The 16,665-nt window shown below is 38.4% G+C and overlaps 1 protein-coding gene across 1 annotated transcript in view; it reads left to right on the forward strand.

The window, feature by feature from the left end:
* LY75 (lymphocyte antigen 75) overlaps positions 1–16,665 on the forward strand; it is a 103,564-nt gene that overhangs the window by 21,214 nt on the left and 65,685 nt on the right. The window contains exons 5-11 of the mRNA XM_080798308.1: positions 2,067–2,177; positions 3,527–3,670; positions 5,886–6,077; positions 8,006–8,163; positions 10,102–10,212; positions 10,767–10,855; positions 11,003–11,172. Of these exons, the coding sequence (XP_080654434.1) occupies positions 2,067–2,177; positions 3,527–3,670; positions 5,886–6,077; positions 8,006–8,163; positions 10,102–10,212; positions 10,767–10,855; positions 11,003–11,172 (975 nt within the window). The remainder of the gene's footprint in view (positions 1–2,066; positions 2,178–3,526; positions 3,671–5,885; positions 6,078–8,005; positions 8,164–10,101; positions 10,213–10,766; positions 10,856–11,002; positions 11,173–16,665) is intronic.

Genomic DNA, 16,665 nt, shown 5'->3' on the forward strand with positions numbered 1-16,665 from the left:
TTTCCTTCCTCATAGAGTATCCTTACCATCTATTTCCTTGAGCAAAGTGAAGCAAATCCTTAGTTTCCCTTCCTCATACTTACAAATTTATCTGTATCTGTCATCCCTCCAGTTTGCTCAAGGTTAACTCCTTCCCCAAAGCTCTTCACATCCACACCAGCTGTTTCTTCTCTCTCTGATATTTTCATTGACTCTCACTCTATTGACTCTTCCCCAACAGGTCATAAACTTATTTAAATTTCTACCATTAAAAAATATAGATAGATGGATGTAGATATATAGATATAGATACAGATGTAGCTATAGCCCTCTCCTAGATACTGAATATCTGCCTCTTTCTTTCACAGACAAGCTCTTGGAAAACACTGTGTATCTTTCATTCCTAAATTCACATCTGTTCCTCAGTGGAGTGGTAATTGGGCCTCTGTCCCTACCACCCTCTTTCCAGTCTCCTGCCCATCCCTTTAACATTGGTCCCTGGGTATTGTTCTTGGCCCCTTCCATCTTTGCTGATTCTATTTCTTCTACACAGAGGGGCTTTTCCACTCCTTGGGTGTCAGTTCTAGTGGAGTCACCTGTTCAGGCATTTATGTAGTCAAAATTAACCTCAAAAAGTCCTTAGAGTATGGATATGGTTTTCTATATGCAGATCACATAGATATATCTGATATATATAAAGGAACAAAATTATATATATCAGATATATTTGTATGATTTACGTATAGAAAACATATCCTTATTTTAAGAACAATTTTTATATAAATAATGTACACATAAATTATATAAAACATATTAATATAAATTTAATTATTTTAAAATCTTATAAATTATATTTTATAATTTATATAAAGGTTATCTTAAACATTAATATTTTACTAATGTTATATAATACATTATAATATATTATATAATATTATAATTTTAAATATAAAATTATAATTTTAAATATAAATATATTTTATATTTAGAGAGAGATAGGTTATATATATAATTTAATAATACGTCATACATAATTCCCTGAGAGGAATTAAGAAACTGTTATCAAGTGTCTTACTGTTGAGAATATTTCAACAAATTTGTAGACATTCCAGCCTGTTAGCTCTTCCTATTTGTCAGCAACATCCTTGTCTTCTGTAGACCATTTCATCAGTTGTTCTATCTGTTCTACCTGGCCCTCAGTATCTTCAAGTTCTCTTTTCACGCTGTCGATGAAGACTTACCAGGCTCTTGAATAATTTTGTTGACTTTCTTGATACTGGTATGAAAATCCTTACAATCTTTTCATTCAGTTTACCAATACACATGGACCCATGCAAGCATAATTGCATCCATTGCTTGTGGGCGTATGTATACTGAGTGTCATTTATCTGCAACTAACCTCACTATTTAAATTATCTCTGCTTCTCTATCTTTCTCTCACTTTTTTGCTGATGGCTTCTGGTTGCCAAATAATGAATTTGAATGACACATCTCCCCTGTAGTGTTTGTGTGTGTGTGTCTTGTTCTGTGACTCCATCCTAAATATCTCCTTTGGACTCTAAAGCTATATATTCCATTGCCTACCAAACAGCTCCTGTACATATTTCTGAAGCAGTATGGGTAACACTTTACCATTTAGGGGATTCACATCTGTTTTGTTCACTAAATTGAAATCATCATGGGGGCAGGGACTTTGTCTTTTTTTTTTTTTTTTTCCTTAGTACCAGTTAAATAATATGTGCTTAATGAATTTAAACTGTCAGTCTGGAATACAATCAGTTCTTCAAAATCTAGATCTATAATGGAAACTGTTTTCATCTGTATCAGTACAAAAGGTTAAAAATAGTGAAACAGCTATTCTGAGAAGATTCTGTTGTCTTAGAAGAAAGGGACAAGCTAGTAGGAAAGCAGAAATGAATTAACTTACCAGCCTTTAGTTGCCTTTGTTGGAGAGACCGCCTCGTACAAGGACTCCTGCCTTACCATCAAGGCCTTTAAATATTTTTGATATTAGTAGAAACTTAAGTCTGACTTAGATAATATTTCAGGTAATTTTGTCACTTGTTAAAATTATGTTATTCTTACAGAAAAAGAAGGCATTCCAAGAATTTTCTGGATTGGCTTAAATCAACTATACTCTGCTAGAGGCTGGGAATGGTCAGACCATAAGCCATTAAACTTTCTCAACTGGGACCCAGGTAACTGCTCCCTCTTCTACCTACTATGCCCAGAGCAGAACTTCAAAAAAGTAAATAAACAAAATCATCCCACTCTCTGACAGCTTATAAAAATTTCAAATCTTGACAATTGTTATTGTGGTTACTTCTCAAAAGAATTTTTTTCCCTAATTCCTTCTTTATTAGGATACCATTATAGCCAAGTTGAACCATATCATGTCATGGATAACTGAGTATTTGTCTCTAACCTTTACGGCAACCCTACATTTTTAAGTAACAGCAGAATAAGCCCCATCACATGGCCTAGAAGCTGTTCTGTATCCCTTAGGTGACTTGACATGTCTATGACTAACCCATGTTGTTTCATCTGCAGCTTAACTCCATTCAGAAGTACGCTCTCGTTTTATAGGTCTGTTTTTTTTTTTTAATTTTTTATTTATTTGACAGAGAGAAATCAGAGCTAGGCAGAGAGGCAGACAGAGAGAGGGGGAAGCAGGCTCCTGCTGAGCAGAGAGCCCGATGCGGGGCTCGATCCCAGGACCCTGAGATCATGACCTGAGCCGAAGGCAGAGGCTTAAACCACTGAGCCACCCAGGTGCCCCAGTATGCTCTCGTTTTAAAACTCTTGGGGTCTCCCACAGTAGTGCTCAAGTACTAACAACATAATGGTTGTATTTTATTACACAAATAAATACCTTAAGGAAAATTTTGTAGTGAATAAAACAAACAAAATCCTACTTAGCCAAAAGATTTTTCTCCCCAAAAGAAGTTTAGATACCTTTTTAAAAAAATAAAATCTTAGGCTTCTGACAAAGGTAGAACCTAAAAGTTAACACTAGCTTCAGTACGAAATATCCTGTATACATATAAGAAAAATGGGCTAAGTGCAATAAAATACCAATAGGTCATTTCAGTTTAATGAAATTTCATTGTTAGTGAATAAATTCTCTATTATCTCAGTGAATAAAATCTTTAAAGATGATTTAACCTTTAATTCAAGGTCTTAAGGGCATTATAGAACCATAATATAGTATATTTATTATATAGAATAGCAAATTAGGAGCTATTGTCCTTAGAATATGATATGGAAGTTGATTGGGAGCAGATGTTTGTTTTTGATTTTTGGTTTTGTTTTTTCAATTAACTATACTGTATCATAGTATTTTGCCCTATATCCTGTATTTTAAAAGGAAGACATTTTTAAGCACATGGGTGTCCATCAAGGCTTATACATCTCAATTTAGTAGAAGGTTTAACTATTTTATGAGTTCCAATAAAAGCAGGAAATTAGGAATACAAATTATTTTTTCTAACCACCGCTCTGGGCCTAACCTTCTCCTTCGAACTCTTTGAAAATTCTCCCATTTAAGATATGCCTAGCACACCTACGATGATAGGCGGATCAAGCTGTGCAAGGATGGATGCCATGTCTGGTCTATGGCAGAGTTTTTCCTGTGAAGCTCAATTGCCGTATGTCTGCAAGAAACCATTAAATAACACAGTGGAGTTAACAGGTATCTTTTTCACTTCCTTGTGCAAGCAGGCCTTAAAATTATAGTTTTGTGAAGTCGAGTAAATCCATTTCAGATATCTAATTCTACCTTTCCAATGCCAATGCCAAAAACTACTTCATTTAGACCTTGTGGCTGGATATTATTAACTCAATATGCCTAAAGCTTTGGTTTGGTAAAGCCCCATAAGAAGGCAGAGGTATTCTAGGTAAGAAATATGTTTCTATCCACAGGTGGCTCTTTTTTCTTTAGAGCAATGGTGCTCAGAGTGTGGTTCCTAGACCAAGAGTATCAGTATCACCTGTACCTGTTCAAAACACAAATTCTTAGAACCCACTCCAGATTTACTGAATCAAAAACTCTGTGGGCCCCAACAACCTGTGTTTTAAGAAGCCTTCCTGGAGATGCTGATGCATACTCAGCTCTTATGTGTGACCTGCCTCTGAGAAGTAAAAAATGATGGATGGGGGAACTCTTCTAGGGTTTCTAGCTCCTTCCCAATGATGCCCACCTCTGTTCTGTCCTTCTTTGCCAGGCTGCTCCTTTAGGTTGTTGTGTTGATAAATCAGGTAGAAAAGGGGAGGTGCAGAAGGACAAAACATGTACAAGGAAGGTTTTTTTTTTTCCCCCAAGGGATTTCAGGGATAAGAGAAACATGGAACAGTTGAAGTTTCTGAGGTACAAAGGAACTTCAGAAGCCTTTGAAAGGGTAAGAGGAGTGCCCTGTCTGGCACAAGCCTCACCACATACCTGGTATTTGATTAAACCCTCCTGAATAAGAAAAACTAGTACTCAAAACTGGAAGGGAAAAAGGGGGGCTTAAAATGTCTTGTTTAAAGAATGTTGGGGAAAGGGAATAAAATTTCTTATCCACATGGTAGCATAAAGCTTATTTTTTTAAGACTAAAATATAAATATATAGAATGAGGGATGTCAGGAGATGTTTTATTAAAACAATAGGGGAAAATGAACACTCATCTGCCAAGTTGATTTAAACCAAATTTGGTTCACACAACAAAAAGCGTAATAGAAAAGATAGCACAGATGAAAATAAACCTGGGTGATTGATGATAGATCAAATAAATATGCTGTAGTAGCAATTATTAAGTAAATATGATGTTTCCACATGATCGAATAATATGCATTTATTAAAATAACTGTGCTGGCAGGCAGATACAAGAGCAGAACAAAATGATATGCCTACTTATCATTTTAATCTTGTAAAAATATGTATTCATAGAGACAAAGACTAGAATAGGAAAATGTTTGTCCTAAGTTCAATTATGGGTGTTTTTTCTTATGTTCCTTTATCATAATTATAAAATAAAATAATAATAATAATAATAACAAGTACTATTTCAGAAATGTAAAATTGAGTTGCCTTGCAAGTGTGAGAAACTAACCGGACCTGAGTTTTATCTTTAAGTGAAGAACAAACTGTTCATATTTTTAAGATGCTGTGTTTTCCATACATCAGTTATTCCAAACAGTCCAGAATCCATGAAGTCTGAGCATTTGACTTAATTTCTAGTTCTTTTAAGAAGGAGAGAAGTATTTTGTATGGTAGTATACCTGTCTTTTTCTCCAGTCTTTCTTGACCATCATCTGAGTGAGTTTTAACGTGGTGAAAACAAAGAATCACTAATTGCATGAGGATGTAGATCTAGTAGTGGGAAGGAAAGGAGAGGTCCAGAGAGGCCCTGTGCTCTTTCCCTCCATCGCTGTCTTCTCTTTTGTATAGAGTTTATAAATGTTCTACTTATTCCTTAAATCTCTGTCCCGTGTCCAACAGTAGGCATGAAACCACATCCCCTTGCTGATTTGACGATACATGAAAGGAGGCTGGACTTCATAACCTCTCAAAGTCAGAGACTGGAGGGGAACCTAACAAATCCCAAACCAAGGAAGAGATTTGTTAACAAGTGGCTTACCTGACACTATCCTCCTATTAGGACTAAAGGCAGCCCCTTCTCAAATAGTTGGAGTCTAATCATGTAGCACATTTGTATCACATTACAGTCATATAATTATCTGTATCCCTGCAGTCACTCTTATGATGTAGAATGAAGCACCACATAAATTCATGTCCCTGTGCTATTTGACATCCCATTCCCCAGCTTTCCAGAATCCTCATGATTTAAGAAGGAAGAATTTGCAATGTTATTGATTCAAAATAGATATATCTTTACTGGAATATAAATAGCTGTTTTTCCTGCAGATGTTTGGACATATTCAGACACACACTGTGATACAGGCTGGCTGTCAAATAATGGGTTTTGCTATCTGCTGGTAAATGAAAGTGATTCCTGGGATAAGGCACATACAAAATGCAAAGCCTTGAATGGCGATCTCATCAGCATTCATTCTTTAGCAGATGTGGAGGTGGTTGTCACAAAACTCCATAATGGGGGTAAGTTTTTAAAATATCCTATTTGAGAGGTTTGGAACGTTCTAAAGTGCCCCTATTTTTAGACTCTTGGTAGGAATGAAAGCTTACAGTTTGATCCTTACAGATTTGCACTGTCCAATAGAATTTTCTGTGATGATGGAAATGTTCTATAATCTGCACTGTCCAATACTGCGGCCACCAGCCGTTTGGGGCTTGTGAGGACATGAAATATAACTGAGGAACTGATTTTTATTTTTACTTAATTTTAATTAATTTACAAATAGCCACACATAGCTAGTAGCTGCCAATTTGACAGTATAGCCAGTGATTGAATAATTTTCCTCATCTCATAAGCTAAAACCTATTTAAGTTGCTCCAGATTCTTGTTGTTAGGTCCGTTATTAAACAAAACAAGACTGAGACAAAGTGAAAATTATTTAAAGCTTTATTTTATGCCAAGTATTAGAAATCAGACTGATTGGCCAGGGGAACGAGACTGAGACAAGGTGAGAGTTATGCAAAGCTCTATTCTATGCTAAGCATTAGAAGTCAGACTGATTGGTCAGGGGAACGAGACTGAGACAAGGTGGAAGTTCTGCAAAGCTCTATTCTATGCTAAGCATTAGAAGTCAGACTGACCGGCCAGGGCCATCTCCAAAGAGAGCGACCACCTCCAGCTTACAGGCTCAAGAATTGACTGACTGACCGGTCAGGGCCGCCTCCAAAGAGAGCGACCCCTCCCAATCTTACAGGCTACCTTTTATTGGGCAAAAGTCTGGCCACACATAGGTGGCCAATGAGATTGTAGTCATGTTAGGTCACACGCAGGTGGCCAATTGAATTACAATTTACCCTATAGTAGCTGTTTGACCTAACCTATTATTCTGGTCAGAATTGGTGCTCAAGGTTGGCGCCCAAATGATGGGGTTTACATTCTTTGGTGGTTAGGGAAAAAGTATGTGTGTTTCTTACTGACTGGATGTCTCCACCTGGCCCAACTCGTCTTTGTATTCTGGGCTCTGTTATCAAGAACTGGCCGACCTGGCCTTGTATTCTGGGCTCTGTTATTAGGAACTAGCTGACCATATTTTACTGGTTTCCCGGACTTTCTTCTAAGTAAGTTTCTCTGGGGGGAGTGGGGCAGGGTCAGTTTAAGTTTAACTGCACCAAAAACAAACTGGCTTTTAACCAAGATGGAGTCACTCTGGCTAAATAGGTCCTTACACTTGTGAAGATTATTTCACTTTTGTAGTTATTTAAAAGCTAAAGACTGAAGAACAAAAATACACTAGATGCACAGTATCATATCTGCCTCCTAGGATTCACTAATAGTAATAGCTAATAATAGACACCTATTCTGTGTCAGCATGGTATTGTTTCCCCTGGGAAGGCAGCAGCAGCATCCCGGGGCAGGGGTGGACATCCATCCTATTCTAACTGGGGTATCTAGGATGGTATTTGTAGAATTCCATTGCAGATTTCCCCTGTTGTCCAAAGATAGACTGTTCTTGTGAAACCTTTGATAAACCAAAATGGCATAAAACAACGAAGCAAACACCATTTCATAAAAGCAAAAGTCCACCTCAGATTTCGTTCACTTAGGGAAAATAGGTACATATGTCTTTCATAAAAGTGAAATGACAGAAAGAGCTTTTGGGCAAGAGGAAACCTGTATACCCCATAAAGCAAGGTTTATCTAAATCAAGTATCAGGAACACCTAACCTGCAGATCACAACTTGGCTGTTCCAGTATGTACTCTTGACTGCATAAGTACCCTGAAAAGCCCTTGACTCCTGGCCTGCCTAAATTATCAGTATTTTCATAGATTCATTACAAATACCATTGAGGCTCCTAAAACCCCATTATCAGAATGTAAAAATCAGTGACAATGTACACATTGAACTATGTAATTGAATAAAACCAAATAAATAAAATATTTTTCTTTTAGATGCTGAAGAAGAAATATGGATAGGTCTTAAGAACAAAAATGTTCCAAGTTCATTTCAGTGGTCTGATGGTACTGAAGTTACTCTAACATATTGGAGTAAGAATGAGCCAAATGTTCCCTACAATAAGACTCCCAACTGTGTTTCCTATTTAGGAAAGGTAGGAAACTTCCTATGGCTTATTTATATTCTTATTGTATACCAAATAATGTTAAAATGACTTTGGTTGGGATATTTGTTTAAGCCTGGAAAGAAAATAAAATGTAAGAGCCCCGTAGATTCTTTCTGGAAGCTACTAGAAAAAAGGAGGCAAATAAAACAACTAAATAAGCAATGCATTTCCTGTCTGAGAGTAGCTGCTCTGGTCTGAAACACATGAAGGAAATCCTGTTAGTACTCAATTCTTGTGCCAGATTGGTTCTAATAAGCTGCTTTCTCTCTGGACCAACAGTATATTTAACATATAGCCACAGCTTAAGGGAAAAATCCCATCTTCTGAATTCATGTTCAGATTTTTATATTAATCTTAATTGAAGAAGTGAAAAAAAATTTTATTTAAAAATTAGATCTAGGGGTGCCTGGCTGGCTTAGTCGATGGAGCATGTGACTCTTGATCTCTGGGTTGTGAGTTTGAGCCCCACATTGGGTATAGAAATTACTTAAAAAAAATAAAATCTGGGATGCCTGGGTGGCTCAGTTGGTTAAGCGGCTGCCTTCGGCTCAGGTCATGATCCCAGCGTCCTGGGATTGAGTCCCACATCGGGCTCCTTGCTCGGCAGGGAGCCTGCTTCTCCCTCTCCCTCTGCCTCTGCCTGCCACTCTGTCTGCTTGTGCTCACTCTCGCTCCTCTCTCTCTCTCTCTGACAAATAAATAAATAAAATCTTTTTAAAAATAAATAAAATCTTTTAAAATTAATTAATTAATTAATTAATAATTAATTTAAAAGTAGGTCTAATGTTTTTCAGAGAACATCTTTCTTATGCGGAATGCTTAGCTATTTATTGAACATGCTTTAGTTAAGAGTCCAAAATAGGCTGTATGTTGAGAGAAAAGACATGTTTATCTTTATATTTTGTTTGTATCATTTTCCTAGGGACTCCTAATTATTTAGGGGGCTTGTGTCCCCCAGACTTTTAGAGAGACTTAAGTGGAAGTAGCAAATGTTATGCATATTTAGGAGTGTTTCAAGGGTAAAGAGATATCTAGAAAGGTGTCAAAGATGAATTTAGAAGGGTGTCACATTTGGTGCTCTATTTAAAGGATTATTAAGATATTTTTGGTAGAGGTTAAAGATAGAAATGAGATCCCATAGACAAGACTACACTGATAACATACCTAGATAACATTCCAGTGTTCAAAATTGACCCTTATCACAATTGACTTGTTGAAATTTAATTTGAAGAAAGCAGAGTGACTTAAGCAAAATTAATATTAAGTAGCGTATTTGAAAGAGAGAACTTTGAAGTCTAAGCTGAAATAGAGTGGAAAGAACTTTTGATTCTGGAATTCTTGGAGAGTAGCTGTTCTATCATGATTATGTTATATATGAGGAGATTGAAATAGCATGGTTGGTTGACATATCCAAAAGTTTTTCATCAATGGGCCAAAGTCTTTTGGCCATGTCATGTGGAAGAAGGCTTGAACACTGTCAACTGTGTGCAGGCTGAGTTCTTCTTTATTCAACTCCTGTACTAAATGTCCTTTAATGGTTTTATTGTTACTCTTATAAGAAAATGGAATTCATCTCCACTGTGATCTTGAGGTGGTGCTAAAATAACAGGCGGTGAGCCACAACCTTGCAGGCTTGTTGAGTAGTATTTTCTAGGAGTATATTCCCTGTGCTCGCTCACTCTCTCTCTAACAAATAAATAAATAAATAAATAAATAAAAAGGGACGCCTGGGTGGCTCAGTTGGTTAGGAGTATATTCCCAGATGTAGTCATTTATTTTCTCTTTTCTCCCCTTCCTCCTCCCCTTGCCCCTTGCTCGCAGTATTGTGAGAAGAAACTATCTTAATTTAAAATAAGTCAGAGTTCAACTCTAAATATATGGCAAATAATTTCTGTGTGGAAAAATTTTTTTTCTATTTTTAAAAAGCTAGGTCAGTGGAAAGTCCAGTCGTGTGAAGAGAAACTTAAATATGTATGTAAGAAAAAGGGAGAACAAATGAATGATACGACATCTGACAAGATGTGTCCTCCAGATGAGGTATGTAAAGTCCCTCTGTAAGTTTTTCTAAGCAGTATTACACCTTCTTCGTCAAAGATGATAGGTGAAACTGAAACAATTCAGACTTGGGAAACAGAAGAAATGACTACCTTCTGTTCATTTACATTAGAGCAAATCAGAGAGCAGTGAATCATTAAATATTAGCATTCTTACAGAAGAAAAAATATTATAAGAAAAAGAGTTACCTATTCATGATTTCTATAAAAATCTATGTGATTATAATCCTTAATGCTGATGTCTTTACTTCCCCCATTTATCTTTTCCCTCTCCAAAAATAGTTCAGCCAACAACATTATAGTCTTATGAGGAGCTAGGTCCTGGAGGTAAGGAGAAATAAGACACTCCTGTCTGACACAGGCTCACAATCCTGTTGGAGTTATCTATGAAGTTGTAACCCACCTTCATCATGTGTATGAATGTACAGGCCATGTCCTTGATTTCTCTAAATGTGAGCTGTTATCAGTGTAGTAGAATCTTGCTTATTAGAGGGGGACATTAAGTCTGAACAGTGTGATACTTCTCCTTGGATTTAGGGCTGGAAAAGACATGGAGAAACCTGTTACAAGATTTATAAGGATGAAGTCCCTTTTGGAACCAACTGCAATCTGACTATAACTAGCAGGTATGATCATCAGTAAACATGTACTTGTGAGCTTTTAACTCTGGGTTAGCTTTACTAAATAAGTCTCCTAAGAAAAAGAGGCATCTTCAATATACATAGTAATTCAATCACTATAAAGCACCTGCTAATTTAACTCTTGTTTTGTAGATTTGAGCAAGAGTACCTGAATGACATGATTAAGAAGTATACTAAATCTCCAGGAAAATACTTCTGGACTGGCCTGAGAGATATAGATTCACATGGAGAGTATAGCTGGACAGGTGTCGGTGGAGTAAAGCAAGCTGTAACCTTTTCCAACTGGAATTTTCTTGAGCCAGGTAAGTAGTGGAATATGATGATTTGTGAAATGCAGTATACCTCCCAGATATGGTCTTCACTTAGCTTTGAAATGTGAGGGAGGGGGAGGAGTCAAGATGGCGGAGAAGTAGCAGGCTGAGACGACATCGGGTAGCAGGAGATCAGCTAGATAGCTTATCTAACCATTGTGAACACCTATAAATCCAACGGGAAATCGAAGAGAAGAAGAGCAACAATCCCAGAAACAGAAAATCGATCACTTTCTGAAAGGTAGGACCTGCGGAGAAGTGAATCCAAAGCGACGGGAAGATAGACCCCGGGGGGAGGGGCCGGCACCCGGCAAGCGGCAGAGCGACGGAGCACAAAATCGGGACTTTTAAAAGTCGGCTCCACTGGGAGACATCGCTCCAGAGGCTAAACTGGGGGGAAACCCAGGCGGGGTCAGCATAACCCCAGGACCCGCGGGGTCACAGAAGGACTGGGGATGTCTGAGTGCCGCAGAGCTCGCAGGTATTAGAGCGGGGAAGCCGGCTATAGCGACAAAGCCGAGGAGTGAGCTCTAAGCCCGGGGTTACCTTGTGCCGGTCGCAGGCTGGGTGGGCTCGGAGCGCGGCCGGAGGCCACGGAGACAAAAGCGACCCGGCGCTTTTCTCCAGCTCCAACAATTGACTGCTTTCCTCGAGGCGCGACCGCAAGCCAGGGAGGCGGGGCTATTGGGCGCTTTGCTCTGAGAGTGCACTGAGGAGCGGAACCCCAAGCTCTCGGCTCCTCCGGGCCGAGAGATTGGGAGGCCGCCATCTTCATTCCCGTCCTCCGGAACTCTACGGAAAGCGCTCAGGGAACAAAAGCTCCCGAAAGCGAACCCGAGCGGATTACTTAGCCTGGCCCCTGGCAAGGGCGGTGCAATTCCGCCTGCGGCAAAGACACTTGAGAATCACTACAACAGGCCCCTCCCCCAGAAGATCAACAAGAAACCATCCAAAACCAACTTCAGTCACCAAGAACAGCGGAATTCCACAGCAGGAGAAAGCAAATCCTACCTGGACAAAATGACAAGGCGGAAAAACTCACCTCAAAAAAAAGAACAAGAGGCCGTACCGAAGGCTGGAGACCTAATCAATACAGACATAGGTAGCATGACAGATCTAGAGTTCAGAATGACAATTCTCAAGGTTCTAGCCGGGCTCGAAAAAGGCATAGAAGATATTAGAGAAACCCTCTCCGGAGAGATAAAAGCCCTTTCTGGAGAAATAAAAGAACTAAAATCTAACCAAGTTGAAATCAAAAAAGCTATTCATGAGGTGCAATCAAAAATGGAAGCTCTCACTGCCAGGATAAATGAGGCAGAAGAAAGAATTAGTGACATAGAAGACCAAATGACAGAGAATAAAGAAGCTGAGCAAAAGAGAGACAAACAACTACTGGAACACGAGGAGAGGATCCGAGAGATAAGTGACACCATAAGACGACACAACATTAGAATAATTGGGATTCCAGAAGAAGAAGAAAGAGAGAGGGGAGCAGAAGGTATATTGGAGACAATTATTGGAGAGAATTTCCCTAATATGGCAAAGGGAACAAACATCAAAATCCAGGAGATGCTAAGAACGCCCCTCAAAATCAATAAAAATAGGTCCACACCTCGTCACCTGATAGTAAAATTTACAAGTCTTAGCGACAAAGAGAAAATCCTGAAAGCAGCCCGGGAAAAGAAGTCTGTAACATACAAGGGTAAAAACATTAGATTGGCAACGGACCTATCCACAGAGACCTGGCAGGCCAGAAAGAACTGGCATGATATATTCAGAGCACTAAACGAGAAAAACATGCAGCCAAGAATACTATATCCGGCTAGGCTATCATTGAAAATAGAAGGAGAGATAAAGAGCTTCCAGGACAAACAAAAGCTGAAAGAATTTGCAAACACCAAACCAGCTCTACAGGAAATATTGAAAGGGGTCCTCTAAGCAAAGAGAGACCCTAAAAGTAGTAGATCAGAAAGAAACAGAAACAATATACAGTAACAATCATCTTACAGGCAATACAATGGCACTAAATTCATATCTCTCAATAGTTACCCTGAATGTTAATGGGCTAAATGCCCCAATCAAAAGACACAGGGTATCAGAATGGATAAAAAAACAAAACCCATCCATATGCTGCCTACAAGAAACTCATTTTAGACCCGAAGACACCTCCAGATTTAAAGTGAGGGGGTGGAAAACAATGTACCATGCTAATGGACATCAGAAGAAAGCTGGGGTGGCAATCCTTATATCAGATCAATTAGATTTTAAGCCAAAGACTATAATAAGAGATGAGGAAGGACACTATATCATACTCAAAGGGTCTGTCCAACAAGAAGATCTAACAATCTTAAATATCTATGCCCCTAACATGGGAGCAGCCAACTATATAAACCAATTAATAACAAAATCAAAGAAATACATCAACAGTAATACAATAATAGCAGGGGACTTTAACACTCCCCTCACTGAAATGGACAGATCATCTAAGCAAAAGATCAACAAGGAAATAAAGGCCTTAAATGACACACTGGACCAGATGGACATCAAAGATATATTCAGAACATTCCATCCCAAAGCAACAGAATATACATTCTTCTCTAGTGCACATGGAACATTCTCCAGAATAGACCACATCCTGGGTCATAAATCAGGTCTCAATCGGTACCAAAAGATCGAGATCATTCCCTGCATATTTTCAGACCACAATGCTCTGAAGCTCGAACTCAATCACAAGAGGAAATTTGGAAAGAACGCAAATACATGGAGACTAAACAGCATCCTTCTAAAAAATGAATGGGTCAACCAGGAAATTAAAGAAGAATTGAAAAAATTCATGGAAACAAATGATAATGAAAACACAACAGTTCAAAATCTGTGGGACACAACAAAGGCAGTCCTGAGAGGAAAATATATAGCAGTGCAAGCCTTTCTCAAGAAACAAGAAAGGTCTCAAATACACAACCTAACCCTACACCTAAAGGAGCTGGAGAGAGAACAACAAAGAAAGCCTAAACCCAGCAGGAGAAGAGAAATCATAAAGATCAGAGCAGAAATCAATGAAATAGAAACTAAAAAAACAATAGAACAAATCAACAAAACTAGGAGCTGGTTCTTTGAAAGAATTAATAAGATTGATAAGCCCCTGGCCAGACTTATCAAAAAGAAAAGAGAAAGGATGCAAATAAATAAAATCACGAATGAAAGAGGAGAGATCACAACCAACACCAAAGAAATACAAACAATTATAAGAACATACTACGAGCAACTCTATGGCAACAAATTTGACAACCTGGAAGAAATGGATACATTTCTAGAGATGTATAAACTACCACAACTGAACCAGGAAGAAATAGATAACCTGAACAGACCCATAACCAGTAAGGAGATTGAAACAGTCATCAAAAATCTCCAAACAAACAAAAGTCCAGGACCAGACGGCTTCCCAGGGGAATTCTACCAAACATTTAAAGAAGAATTAATTCCTATTCTCCTGAAACTGTTCCAAAAAATAGAAATGGAAGGAAAACTTCCAAACTCATTCTATGAGGCCAGCATCACCTTGATCCCAAAACCAGACAAGGATCCCACCAAAAAAGAGAATTACAGACCAATATCCTTGATGAACACAGATGCGAAAATTCTCACCAAAATACTGGCCAATAGGATCCAACAGTACATTAAAAGGATTATTCACCACGACCAAGTGGGATTTATTCCAGGGCTGCAAGGTTGGTTCAACATCCGCAAATCCATCAATGTGATACAATACATTAATAAAAGAAAGAGTAAGAACCATATGATACTCTCAATAGATGCTGAAAAAGCATTTGACAAAGTGCAGCATCCCTTCCTGATTAAAACTCTTCAAAGTGTAGGGATAGAAGGCACATACCTCAATATTATCAAAGCCATCTATGAAAAACCCACCGCAAATATCATTCTCAATGGAGAAAAACTGAAAGCTTTTCCGCTAAGGTCAGGAACACGGCAGGGATGTCCGTTATCACCACTGCTGTTCAACATAGTACTAGAAGTCCTAGCCTCAGCAATCAGACAACAAAAAGAAATTAAAGGCATCCAAATCGGCAAAGAAGAAGTCAAACTATCACTCTTTGCAGATGATATGATACTATATGTGGAAAACCCAAAAGGCTCCACTCCAAAACTGCTAGAACTTATACAGGAATTCAGTAAAGTGTCAGGATATAAAGTCAATGCACAGAAATCAGTCGCATTTCTTTACACTAACAACAAGACAGAAGAAAGAGAAATTGAGGAGTCAGTCCCATTTACAATCGTACCCAAAACCATAAGATACCTAGGAATAAATCTAACCAAAGAGGCAAAGAATCTATACTCAGAAAACTATAAAGTACTCATGAAACAAATTGAGGAAGACACAAAGAAATGGAAAAATATTCCATGCTCATGGATTGGAAGAACAAATATTGTGAAAATGTCTATTTTACCTAAAGCAATCTACACATTTAATGCAATCCCTATCAAAATCCCATCCATTTTTTTTAAAGAAATAGAACAAATAATCCTAAAATTTATATGGAACCAGAAAAGACCTCGAATAGCCAAAGGAATATTGAAAAAGAAAGCCAAAGTCGGTGGTATCACAATTCCAGACTTCAAGCTCTATTACAAAGCTGTCATCATCAAGACAGTATGGTACTGGCACAAAAACAGACATATAGACCAATGGAACAGAATAGAGAGCCCAGAAATAGACCCTCAACTCTATGGTCAACTAATCTTCGACAAAGCAGGAAAGAATATCCAATGGAAAAAAGACAGCCTCTTCAACAAATGGTGCTGGGAAAATTGGACAGCCACATGCAGAAAAATGAAATTGGACTATTTCCTTACACCACACACGAAAATAGACTCAAAGTGGATGAAGGACCTCAATGTGCGAAAGGAATCTATCAAAATCCTTGAGGAGAATGCAGGCAGCAACCTCTTTGACCTCCACCGCAGCAACTTCTTCCTAGGAACATCGCCAAAGGCAACAGAAGCAAGGGCAAAAATGAACTATTGGGATTTCATCAAGATCAAAAGCTTTTGCACAGCAAAGGAAACAGTTAACAAAACCAAAAGACAACTGACAGAATGGGAGAAGATATTTGCAAACGACATATCAGATAAAGGGCTCGTATCCAAAATCTATAAAGAGCTTATCAAACTCAATACCCAAAGAACAAATAATCCAGTCAAGAAATGGGCAGAGGACATGAACAGACATTTCTGCAAGGAAGACATCCAGATGGCCAACAGACACATGAAAAAATGCTCCACATCACTCGGCATCAGGGAAATACAAATCAAAACCACAATGAGATACCACCTCACACCAGTCAGAATGGCTAAAATTAACAAGTCAAGAAATGACAGATGCTGGCGAGGATGCGGAGAGAGGGGAACCCTCCTACACTGTTGGTGGGAATGCAAGCTGGTGCAACCACTCTGGAAAACAGT

This window comes from Martes martes (genome assembly GCF_963455335.1).
Source record: "Martes martes genome assembly, chromosome: 3".
Taxonomy (NCBI): Eukaryota; Metazoa; Chordata; class Mammalia; order Carnivora; family Mustelidae; genus Martes; species Martes martes.